Source organism: Petromyzon marinus, chromosome 7 (assembly GCF_048934315.1).
Source record: "Petromyzon marinus isolate PM22_M1 ecotype Great Lakes invasive population chromosome 7, UKy_Petmar_22M1.pri1.0, whole genome shotgun sequence".
NCBI classification, from domain to species: domain Eukaryota; kingdom Metazoa; phylum Chordata; class Hyperoartia; order Petromyzontiformes; family Petromyzontidae; genus Petromyzon; species Petromyzon marinus.
In genome coordinates, this window is record NC_133673.1 from 8,189,067 (window position 1) to 8,202,167 (window position 13,101).

General features: G+C 43.8%; 1 protein-coding gene across 2 annotated transcripts in view; it reads left to right on the top strand.

Annotated features, from left to right (window-relative positions):
* Window positions 1-12,785, top strand: part of LOC116939908 (beta-parvin-like) — a 28,683-nt gene extending 15,898 nt beyond the window's left edge. For both annotated transcript variants that reach the window (XM_032948938.2, XM_032948939.2), the window contains exons 5-13: window positions 1,694-1,834; window positions 3,103-3,218; window positions 4,564-4,622; window positions 5,395-5,414; window positions 6,325-6,386; window positions 6,679-6,747; window positions 8,123-8,224; window positions 9,169-9,241; window positions 10,359-12,785. In XM_032948938.2, the coding sequence (XP_032804829.2) occupies window positions 1,694-1,834; window positions 3,103-3,218; window positions 4,564-4,622; window positions 5,395-5,414; window positions 6,325-6,386; window positions 6,679-6,747; window positions 8,123-8,224; window positions 9,169-9,241; window positions 10,359-10,435 (719 nt within the window). In that variant the 3' untranslated portion in view covers window positions 10,436-12,785. The remainder of the gene's footprint in view (window positions 1-1,693; window positions 1,835-3,102; window positions 3,219-4,563; window positions 4,623-5,394; window positions 5,415-6,324; window positions 6,387-6,678; window positions 6,748-8,122; window positions 8,225-9,168; window positions 9,242-10,358) is intronic.
* Window positions 12,786-13,101: the final 316 nt, after the last annotated feature.

A 13,101-nucleotide genomic window follows, 5' to 3' on the forward strand; every position in this document is an offset into this window, starting at 1 on the left:
GTACGAAAGAAGTAGATGGCATGTCACGCCATGTGCTGGGAGCTTCTTGTAGAATTGGCGTTTCAGTTTAATATTCAATGGTCACATCGGTGAGCTACACAAAATCATTATCTTCTTACCAGCAGAACCCTGCAATGCAACGTTTCCCTGCTGTCCCGGTGGCAGTATTCGGTATTTAAAATGCTTAATGGATACCGCGAGTATGCATTGGATTCGGATAAACTTGGCCTGCTGCTGCCGCTTATTGACTGCAAGAGCCAAAAGCCGTCATTAACTTTGGACGATTTCCCCTTTTTCTTTCTATTAAAGTGCAAAGCTGAAACAGATGTTGTATCGCCCCAATAAAATCCCATGTGGTTCTGTTATTTTTGCGTGACCAATTGGCAAAATAAACAGTGGGGGTGGGGGAGGGGTATAGTGCTCACATGGGGCCTCTGGCGAGATGTTATTACCTTGCCTGGTATACAGAACGCTTTTTTCAATTTTCTTGCTGTGGTTTTCACACCTGATGATGATTGCTTGTGTTGCAGTCGGAAACGTCGTGAGAATTTTATTGTTTTATATTTTTATTGTTTCCCTTCTACGTGACTTTACCGAAAGAACCAAGAATATGAATAGGACATCATGGGTTCGATCCCAACCCTGACACCTGTTGTATATTTGGAGTTTGCATGTCTCCGTGGTCGCGTGGATTTTTGTCCGGTTCCTCCCGTTTATCCCTCCACATTTGGAAACCTGTGTTTTGTGTATTTGGCTGCTGTAAATTTCCACGTGATAAGCCACTTCGTTGAGTTATCATTTGTGGCCAGGTCGCGTCTGAAAAAAGCTGTATAGCTCAGTGGGCCTTATCTGGTCAAGTTTCGTTTATAGTTCACCATAGGGGCATAGTAACTACGCATCCATGAATATAATTACTAAGGTCGCAATACGTGCATTGAATCACGTAAATAATTCGTAGTTTTTATTCGTACACATTTATATTGCATGCTAGTATGTATGGGTTCATCCGACCCTTACATTCACCACAGGCGGTAAGACTTGGTGGTAAACCGCACTTTAGCGAACTTGTCCACTAGATGGCAGTGAACTTCTGCAGAAGATCACAAAGCAAAGGCACCTTCAAAGCTTTCCTTGACTTGAATAATCAATTGTAATGGTAAGCGTTTTTCAGAGTCGCGATAATAATGTTTCGGTCGTTATTTGTAATGTGGGTGAGAATGGTTTACAAACAAAAGCCCAAAATTTAATTTTCAAGGGAGATGGAGCATTCGCACAGTGGATCGCACACTGCACCCTGAACCCAGGTGAATCTGAGTTTGATTCTGAGCCACAGCGAACATCCATGGCGGGTGATATCCGAACCAATCCTGGCCAACTTCCCCACCTCCCATCCAACCCCCTTTTCCCCCCCCCCCCCCAACAACCACTTCGCAAACCCGCAATGACCAGCGCGGTGAAGTAAAGTCAAATAACCCCTCACAACCCACACGGTATATTTCACACTGCAACCTTAATCAGTTAACCGCAGGTGGGGGGGGGGGGGGGGGGGCAGCAAAAGCACGTGAGACGACTCGCCTCATTTTCTCAGTTGGGTCCCGTGGCAGCAACGGTTGAGTCGCCATCTCTGGCACAGAGAATCCGTCCACGGGGGGAGAGGAACGCCGGTAACCCGGTGCTGCCCGCGCCTGTGCAGAGAAACTGTGGAAGCAGAAGCTGAACGTGGCCGAGGTGACGCAGTCAGAGGTGGCGCAGAAGCACAAGCTGCAGACGGTGCTGGAGGCCGTGAGCACCGTGCTGCGGCCGCGCAACTGGAACATCAAGTGGAACGTGGAGCGTGAGTTCACCGTCGGATGCCGCGGGCCAATGCGCTAGGACTACTGCGCGGTCGCGTGAGACCGGGACTTTCTCGCTGGTGGTTAAGCCGTCACAGAAGGGCAGGTGGAAAATGCGTGGTCGTTTTTTTTGTTTGTTTGTTAATGTAATCGTTGAGTTTTTTGTTGGTTGGTTTAAAGTTGGGTATTTTTGGCTGTCATCTTCAGCCGTAGTCTGTCCACTGCTGCGTGAAGGCCTCCCCATGGTCCTATGATATATCAATCCACCCAGCACTTGCACACAAGGCAGTTGTAGCTCACATGCATATGTTAGGTGGCGTGATCCCGCCTTTGGTTACTACATCATTAGTCTTGACCACAAGCCATCATCCCTTCCAGCGGCATCCTGCCCGATCAATACGATGTATTTAAATTCAGTATATTCTCTAATCCATGTGTTCCTCTTCATCGCTGTCAGTGTAATGCCAAGCAGGCATCTCTCCATGCTTCTTTGTGCACTTTTCAGCGCCTTTTTATTTGTTGGCTATGCCAGCTGTATAAGTGGCCTCTCTGGAAAGCGATGTTGCAGTGTAAGAATAGGTTTTACCCTTTTTTCTGGCAACAAAACAGGTGTTAATATGTTTAAACACCAAACTGAAACCTTTTGCAAGGAATTATTGTCTGCATTAACCACAGATGCTTGTGAAAATACAAACAAAAAGCATGCTCTGACAGTATATGAATTTTCTTTGAAACTGATTGGTCCACACCAGAGACAGCTTTCTTTAGAGCCTCGTCTCTAACGGTGTTAGACCAGAGGACGCCAAAAGGCGTACACAGCACAAAGACAATGCCACTATCAGAGTAATGAGAGCTCGGGGTAAGCAGCTACGTTATGGGAACTCCTTTGCCAGTGTCAAAATATAAGAATAGGTTTTCCCCTTTTTTCTGGCAACAAAACAGTTGTTGAGACATGATTCCTTGCAAAAGGTTTCAGTTTGATGTTTTAACATCTTCACACCTGTTTTGTTGCCAGAAAAAAAGGGAAAACCTATTCTTATATTTTGACACTGGCAAAGGAGGTCCCATGATAATGTTGCAGTGTGTTTTTTAGACGTTTGCTTTACAGCAGATGGCATGCTTATAATTCACGTATAATTCACCAGGCATTTGCCAGGACTTGAATCATCGACTTGATGCACACAGACTTAGTGGCAAAACGAATTTGACCACTTTGCTGACCTGGCCACTACTATTTGTGACCACGTTGATATGTCTCTCTGTGCTGCAGTGATTCATTCCAAAAACCTGGTGGGCATCCTTCACCTGCTGGTGGCACTCGCCATACAATTCCATGCACCAATCCGCCTGCCAGAGAACGTGTCTGTCCAGGTCATCGTTGTACAGGTAAGAACTCTGTTTTGCTGTAGTAGTTGTAATATTATGATTGTCCTGAGGATGAAACCCAAAGGATTAAAAAAGTCATCTTTTGTGAGCAAATACACATGCTTGCTTGCACAGGTCCTCCAGACAATGACTACTGGAACAGTGGAAAGTATTTCAGGTCTGCATCATAAGGTTAAAATGCCAAAACTACAACTTGGATTTATGAGTTTGTTAGGCTGGATAGATATTTTTTTCGTTGGTTTATGTAATTGTTTTATGTTTGTGAAGTAGGGTGACATGTTTAATTTACAACCAATGTTGCAGTCGTTTTTGAGAGGAATATTTCTTTGGATGGTACGTCGCACTTTTTGAGAATGGCAGAGTCTGATGAGAGTCGAAATGCAGATCCTGTGAGACAACGGGGAGATTATGAAGTATGTGGAGGCTACATCTTCCCATGCACGCCTTTGTGAAATTATAATGACAGCTTTACGCTTTGTGGGAGTAGCGCATTAGCGGCGGACTTTGACAGAGCGCTGTGTTTTAAGTGGCACCGCGTTAATTTATGCTGCAGCTACCATGGAATATTTATTAATTTAATGAAATAGTCCTAGACCTCTGGTTTATTTGCTTGCATTGCCACTCTTGACTCAAGCTAAAATTATGTTGGGCATCAGGGTTCCTGTTTCTTGAGCCCTAAGCTAAGAAACTTGCTTACCAAGTCAATTGTGTGGCCCGGAATCATGACTATTATTTACATTTCATTAATTACATAGCTTGATGCGTTTTTTAATGTTTCGAGATCTATTTTTCTCTTGGTAGGTTTTATTTGGTTTTCATAAGGCACTGTGGAATGGCTCATTTGAAAAGGTTGTGTATAAGCTTTTATAGCAAAAAACAAACCTGCATTTCTGTGAAAATTAACAAGGTTGCCACAGTAAAAAAAAAAAATCGAGAATTATTCATCTACATGGCCATATAAAGAGTTGATCAACATTTATTTCATTAGGATGTACTCTGCAGTGTAATTGGATGTTGCACTGTTTTGGAATCATGGTCGTGCTGAATTTCAAATACAATTGAAGTAGCAGTTTTTAGTTTTGTTATTAAATACATGTTTAGATTGTACCAATACATTTTCACATTCTTCTATTTCATCCCATGATTTAATTCTCAAATTTGCATTGCTTTTCTTTTCACTTGGGAATCGTTGTTGAAATGCATATTAATGTTATTTTAATTATTTTTATGAGTGATATTTTTTTGCATTTTTATGGTGTATTTAATTTGACCCAGATCGGCCTCAAACAAATGAGTACTGGTCTAATTTTGTAGGCTATTAGTAAACGTCTCTTTACTTTCACAGAAGAGGGACGGTTGCCTGGCTTCCCACAGAGTAACAGAGGAGATCACGAGTACCACCGAGTGAGTGAGCGCACGTCACAACACGCGCAGTGCGATTTAGATTCATATATAGAGTCTCCACATGCAGCAGCATATTCAGATGCTGCGCAAGCAGTGGGACTTGGGAATCCTGGGAAAAATTGGGCATGATATATTCACCCATGAGTCTCCATCGACAACATCTGGGAATGAAACAAAAATTAAACTAAACTATTTTTTTATTTTTCCAGGTAAGGCCCATTGAGCTATCAAGCTCTTTTTCAGAAGCGACCTGCCCACAAATGATAGCCCAACGAGAAGTGGCTTATCACGTGGAAATGTATAGCAGCCAAATACTTGAAATGCATGTTTCTAAATGTGGAGGGAAAAACGTGGAGGTCCCGGACAAAAATCTGCATGACCACGGGGAGAACATGCAGACTCTAAATATACAGACGCCAGGGTCTGGATCGAACACACGGTCTCCTGTATACCAGGCGACGAAGTTAGCATCTTCGCACCGTGGCTTGATATTTATTTTATAGAGCGAAAGAGACGGTGGTAGACACGGGAAAAGTAGTCTTGAGGCTGGACTAGAATATGGGCAAGGAGCCTACAGCACGGATGTCTGGAGGAAGGGAGTTCCACACTGTGCAGGCAGCAGGAAAGATTGCACTGAGCGAAGGTTGACTGGGGGCTTTTTGGCAGGAAGCCCTGGTCGCTGAAGCGGGAAAGTTAATGGAAGTGAGTAGCGCCAGATGAAAATGCAGTAATTGTGAATTTCTATAATCCTTAAACGTTTTCTTCCCAACAGAGACATGACTGGAAAATATGGTGAGTTGTTGAATATTATTTTTTTATGCATGTGCATTCACCTCCCTGTCGCTATTCAACAAATTGTTATAATTTGATTCAAGTAGCAAATGTTTATTTAAAATTTATGTCGTGGTGAATATAGCTCCTCGAGTTGCAGCTGGGGTCATGAGGACTCGTACCACGCAACAAATATGAATCAGAACACGGAGTCGTAGACACAGAGCCCAATGCATGCATCATCATTCGCGTAGGAATTAATTATAATCAATGAATCTGCATTGTTACACACCTGGAACTCATGAAATGTATTTCTGTAATGAACTGGTTAATTATAGCCGTTGCAGGGACAGCGATGTTTGTTTCATATTTCATTTGTCAAAATTCCATGGCAAATATTACACGAGGACAGGGTACAAGCACACGGAGAGAAATAAAATCAACAGCAGTCGACCTCATGCACTTGTCGGACGTTTGGCTTAAATGAAGGAATTGTAGTTGGCTGTGATGACTGACAAGCACGGTGGAGCATTTGAGATCAGGTCGGCTCGCGACAGTCACGTGCTGCGCTGCTTGTGGCTTATCAGACTGCGTTCTGAAAGTGCACGACTTTGCACTTTTGTGTATATGTTGAACTTTTTTCGCACCATACATAGGCACCGTGCTAATCGGAGTGTGTGGGGGAAGGACAACAAACTAAACACAAAAAGCATTTTCTAAAGAAATTCGTTTTCAATCTGGATTTGTAAGTGCATCGGTCCAGTGGCTTGCTAATGTCGGAAGGAAGAGCCTTCCAGACGGCCGGAGAAGTCCATTTGAAAGTGCGCGCGCGATGCAGTGACCGTATTTGTTCGAAGCTTCACGAGCTCCTAGATGAACGCCTTAGTACAGTGGGCGCTCTGTGATGCGTGTGTGGCGTGGGAACCCACAGAGCGCGACGCCTTCGACACGCTCTTCGATCACGCCCCAGAGAAACTCAACGTCGTTAAGAAGGTATCCGGAGGCTGCGTCTCGTCATCCCATTCTTCCCGCTCGCCGATTTTCTTCTGGACAAACTTGCGCTTTGGCAAATTTTTTTTGGCGAGACAGATCAAGGCTTTGGCTGCTTAGGCCTTAGCTGTCAGGATAAAACATGTTTGCTTCTTCCTCCTAAACATCCCTTTCCGGCTCGTACCTTTCTGGTGTGCGGGCCCTGATAACATTAATCCGGCACTGATCAAAGGGGCAGTGCTGTGCTGCGCTGAGGAATGTTATTTTTACTTGTTCCAAAAATTTTTTTTTGCAGTCGCTCATCACATTTGTCAACAAGCAGCTGAACAAGTTGAACCTTGAGGTCACTGACCTGGACTCGCAGGTCAGAGTCGTGTTTTGTGTTTTGTGTTTGCACCTCGGCCACAACGGCGTCATTTCAGACGTTTCTCTCCATGCGCCACGCATCCAAGCCGCTGTAAGGCAAGGTTTGCCTGTGACTCGCTGGAAGTCCATGTAAACTCGACGAAGGGGTTTTTTTGCAAAATACGCGAGGGACATTCTCTGCATTGGATGTGTGTTTTTTTTCCCATGTTGGGGTTTAACGTACAAGTGTCGAGACTGGGCCATACTTTTTTTTCCATTTATTTGACTGCATTTCCCTCATCATCACTGCATGTTATCTCCCGGATGCAGTGTTTACATTTATTCCAGGAAGGATTTACTGACACCCATTTCTCCAAGTCCCATGCACTGTGGATGTCACTGCCATGATGTCACTCACTAGTAGACAATCACTGGGTTTTCATTAAGATGTTAGGAGAATAAAATTATTTACATGCATTTGTTAATCAACTGCTGTAGGGAAGGCTTCCCCAACACCCATACAGTGTAAGCGGGGGTTGTTTGACCATACCTCCCCTTGTTGATGAGTGTGTAGTCGGTTCAAATTTCACTCGGCACTGATGTTTGCCATGGCGGAAATTTAATTCATGTTCATAGCGCAGTGCGGGAACCACTGTCGCAACCCTTGTAAATTGAGTGGCTTTCCATTTACCAAAAGCGAAATAAATTCTGATTAAATGCCCACTAATGCTAGTTAACTGTGATTTATGCTTTGGTTATTATTATAACTGTCTACCTGCCTCATTCACTGCATCCTAAAGGCATTTATCAGAGTAAACATAGAAAGGAGGTATTCATTTTTATGCTGTTCACAAGCAGGATAAATTGTCGTCACATCAATGTTACAATTTTTAATCAAATAAAGCAATACTTTGGGAAGCAGTGATGTAGTGGTTAGTGTTCTGCCCTATGAACCCAATAATGATGGTTTGATTCCATGCCAGAGCTAACATCAGTAGTGACTGATATCTGAAACGTCCCTGGAACCCTCCTTCATCAACCCATGCTGACCAGTGTGGTGAAGTATGGTCAAACAACCACCACGACCGTCATGGCGTTTTGAAGGCATTCAACAAGGAAGTGAATTGACAAAGGGTTTTGGAACGGTACTCATTCTGACGTGAATGTCAATTAGAAACCCAGTAATTGGTGGTCCCACACAAAGCTCGTGAATTAGCGTTACCTGATCACGGTGGAGCAGTGTCAGGGTTGAAGACCAAGGAGAAAAGTGGCAGAGAGACGTGTCAGGCAGTTTGAGCACCGCAAACATTGCTGACCTGTCAGTGTCTTGAATTGTACCTCCCAAAGTAAAACATGAAACTGATACCACGTGTTGTCTCTTTGTGCGGTGATAGTTTGCAGATGGAGTGTACCTCGTGCTGCTTATGGGTTTGCTGGAAGATTACTTTGTGCCGCTGCATAACTTCTACCTTACTCCGGAGGGCTTCGAGCAGAAGGTAATGTGGTGAAAAATAAATTTGAATACTCGAAAGGTGCATACACAGGCTGCATCGACCCAGGAGAGACCCAGGATCAGTTCAGATATCCCTCGCCACGGGTGTTAGCTGTGGCTGGGAATCGAACCCAGGAGGCTGGGTTTGTAGAGCAGTGCGCTATCCACTTCACCACCTCTCCTCCCACATTCATACAAACTTAAAGATTCCCAATATAGCCTGAACAGACTGTTGAGGCAAGTGCTATTAGCAAGCACCTATGGAGGCCGGCATGGCACACGAGGGGGAGGGTGGCCAGCACCCCGGCTGACTGATTTTGTTTCTCGAGTGATGATGTTTACACATTGTACCAGGTACTCATTTTAAGGCGGACTCGACCTAGGAGAGGCCCAGGACTGGGTCAGATAATAGTTACTGCTGTTGGCCACAAAACTACGAAGTTCACACACACTACTTGCTGCTCAAAAACACAACAACATATGTATATTTTATTATTTATTTTATAAACTGGACTTAACAATGTTGATCTTACCAGATATGGCCCACTGAGCTATACCGCTCTTTTTAAGAGGTGTCCTGGCCACAAATGATAGCTCAATGAAGTGGCTTATCACGTGGACATTTATGGCAGCCAAAATACACTAAACGCACCTTTATTCTAAAATGTGAGGGAAAAACCAGAGCAGCCTGAGAAAGATCCACTTGACCACGGGGAGAGAGAGATGCAAACTCCAAATCTACGTGCGTCAGAGTAGGGATGGAACCCACGAGTTCCTGGATAGCAGGCGAGGTAGATAGCATCTCGTCACCAGATGTCGAAAAATCCATATCCCAGTCTTGATTGCCAACGTAAGAAAACACGAACGGGGTGGAGAGTTTAGTTTCTGCTGAGCGCCGGTTTCTCTGCCGGCGGCACGATTGGAAGTGACCGTGCCATGTTGTTCCAGGTGCACAACGTGTCGTTTGCGTTCGAGCTGATGCAGGACGCGGGACTAAACAAGCCCAAAGCGCGTCCCGAAGGTCAGGCTCGCCTCGCCACTGGACCACTAAGCTTTCACGAACGCTGCGATGTGGTTACCGCATCGTCAAATGTTTAGTTTGTTGCCCTTCCCCGCACCTCCGATTTGCACGGTTGCCTACGTACGGTGCAAAAGAAGTGAATTGTACAGAGATACATCAAGCTTTCCTCTCCGAGATACGGATATTCTTGTAAATGAGTAACATATACAAGTGCAGCCCTCTCATTAGCCCTCACTGCTGGATGAGGTCCTCCCTACGAGGTGTGGGTAGCGGGGGTTATTTGACCATGCTTCCAACGCATTTGTCAGCGAGGGTTTGTGAAGGTGGGGACTGTAGATGTTGGAGCATTAACAGGGCGGAACAATGGAATCTTCTGCAATACCCTCTGCTTACAACGTAGCTCTGCAGCAGCCTATGGAATTTGTGTTTTTCTGCACGGTGGTAACCGATCGAAGTTTATCTTCTGAGATCTAATAAGATCAGGTCCATTCTGAGTAATTTGGCAGAGACCTGATGCACGAACATCCTTGTAACTGAGATATACTAATTGGATGTTCCTGGCACAAATAAATTGTGCCAAATATGACAACACCTTTTGAAGGTTTGGCCTCTTACACTGATCAACACGTGGATGTTCATGCCCTGGTAAATATTTAGTGAGATGTTAGTGGATTATTACGTGGGTTATTAATTAAGTTTGAGCCACAGTTTAATGTAACACCGATGACAGAATCACTGATGATATACCTAGATCACATCAGATCTCGGAAGCTAAGCAGGTTAGAGCCTGGATAGTGCTTTGGTGGGTTATCACCATCCATTAAAGGTGTCGTAGGCAGCTGCTGCTGCTGGGCTATGTTGTCAGCAGAGGGCAATATTGAAATTGCTGTTTTTCTCACCGTCCCATTAAAATGCTCTTGATAAGACATTCCTCAACGACAAGGCTACGCAGCCACTCCATATCAAAATAGGCATTTAACTGACTTGCTGTTTTTGGACATTTGTGAAAAAGAGCTTCATAGGTCATCGGATTCCTCCAGTCTTGATAAAGATTCTGATTTTGATTTTCAGAACATCACCCTTAATGTTTTTTTTTTCAATATGTTTTTACTTTCAGATGTCGTAAACCTGGACCTGAAATCCACCCTGCGAGTCTTGTACAATCTCTTCACCAAGTACAAGCACATGGAGTGAGATGCCATGCTGCAGTCTGACCGTGGAAGGCTAGAATATGATCCGACAGGACCACTGCGATTCGGATCCACTCACTGCTCTCGCAGAACGCAATGGCCGCTTGCTCGAATGCAGGATTCTCAACACATTTGGTGTTTCTATGGATTCGTTGTTGTTGCTGATGTGTATCACTCGGGATGCAATTAATGCATTTTACTACTTGATTATTTGTAGGGGTATTTTTGTTTGTTGTTGTTTGTGTTTACTAATTTAAAATGTGCCACATTCTGTCAGCGCGATCTACAATTTAGCAAATACTGAAAATTAGTTGACCATTAGGGCTCTCATGAGGTATATCAGTATTATTAATATCGTTTAAAATATATCAAGATCATGTTTGGGGTTTTATTCTAGCTTTGTAAGCCCGTGTTGATGAAGCATTCTCATGCCTTGTCATTCAGTGATGTGTGATGGACACATTTTGGCCAGTAATTGCAGAGATCTAACCAATGTCCCAAGCACGTGCTATTTTGTAGCTCCACGCTCTAGATACGCATGGGTTTGGTTCTTGTTGTTAAATTGTTCTAAAGACGGTGCCGCATTTGTTGAAAGATTTATTACATGCAATGAAATTTGGTGAAAATACACAAGATTAGACGTTTTATACAGGCATGACTATGTATACATCTTGACTTAAAGCTTTCGTGACTGCAGGAATTAATATTCTTTGGGTCTTTCGGTAAAGCCACGTAGATAGAAAAATTATAATAAAAATAATGAAAACTAAGTTTTTTTTTTCTTCTACGTGGCTTGACCAAAAGACCCAAAGAATACTATGCATACAATTTATATGATTGATACCTATATAGTAATTATTTCTAAATAAGGCATGCATTTTCTTATTTTATGAAATCTATGCTGTAAAACATAATTTTAATGTCCCCACAAAATATCCACATTGAAAAACATCCCCAACTTAACATTTTCCCACATCGAACATTCGTTTTGACTGGTCCCCTGAGAAACAATTGACTGTATTGGAAAAGATTGAATGGTAATTTCACCTTATTTAAACGTCTTCCCTGTATTTCATCGAGGGGCATGCACTTGTTTGATGATTCCCTTTTACTGCAGTTCATGTGCATTCCATTGGGAGACAAATGCCCACTCATCTCCACTCAGCCAAAGCTGAATGTTCCTCATTTTCTCTGAAGGCTCGTCCACGCTTGCGCAATCAATTGCGCAACCAAATCGCTCTCGAAATCTCCATTTACAGTTAGCTCCACTTTTTTTTGTATCATTAGCTCCACCTACACCGTGTAAGTGAAATGACCATCTTTGCGCACGTGGTGAAATACGTCACTCAAAAAAATCCGTCTCTACTTTGAGCAACCTGTTGCGCCACTGGCAACTTGCATGTGACCAAGTTGCGCACTGTCGCTCGGCTGTGGATGGGCCTTAAGGCACCTTTTGTCCTGTGCGTCATGCGCTGTGAAGGTTACAGCCAGCACCAGAGTTGCTGTGAGCAGAGGGCCTCTCTCAATATGACTGCTTGCAGTCATGAGACATTTGTTCAGCTAAATCTAAAAAACACTAAATAAGTAAAAATAAGGTTGATTACCGTATAATTTGCGAAATCCGCACGAAATGTAAATTTCCGCCGACCGTCCTGACGCGCGGTTGAAGTTGCACACAGTCACCGACATAAATCAAGAGCCAGTGCAGTGGTGCCACGTGGCATACGTGTGATCTGTGGGCCATTCTGAAATTGCTATTTACGTCTGTGAAATCCCATTGCTGGCTTTTGATGATATAATGGGATGGGATTTGAGTTGACAAAGAGTTGTGGGAAATGCCTGGGTTGCAGATGCTCAGTGACCGCTGCCAGGTGTCTTCGTTTGGAGACATTGAGTGGAAATTGCCTTCCTTATGGAGCTTGCGTTAAAAATAAAATTGCACCCCGTTGCCTAGATGACGTTTTTAAACGCAATTACAATGTGCCTTTAAAAAAGTACGGGTCGCTGAGCATCCACTGCTGCCCGTTTATCAGGACTTTTGGTGAGATTTTTTTTTAAACGTTTACAGGTTTATCCATGATTGCCATATTTAAGGACGTTGTGCTGCAGGAGTGGCAATAAAAAAAATAACCAGTGTATTTATGCAAACCCCTGCAATATTTCTGTTGGAAAATTATGCACTAAAAATAAACAAGTAATATGCTAAACACTGCTTGGGTGGTAGGGGCTTGTGATTGGTGACCCTGAGGAAGACAACAGTATCAACATCGCGAAGTCATTCCAGTGCAGTATGTGACGTGATATGTGCTTATAGTCTTAACAATAGTAATAAAAGTGACTACTTTGGTGTTTGAGCTGAGGGATTCAGTTTCAATGCTGTTTTTGAAGAAAATTATTTGTGTGTGTGATGGTCCATGTGGAGAGCGGAGACGCTACGAACGCAACGACACGGGTTCGATTCCCGCTCACGGCCAACACCAGTGACGGTTATCGAAACTGGTCCTGAGCCGCCTCCTAGGTTGACTGAGCCTCAAATAAGTACCTGGTACAGTGTGTAAGCATTTCGACTGAGGAGACAAAGGCGTTTGGGAGTGGTGCTGGCCACCCACCCCCTCGTGTACAGCAGCAGCCTTCATAGATGCTCGCCAACAGCACTTGCCCCAAAAGTCT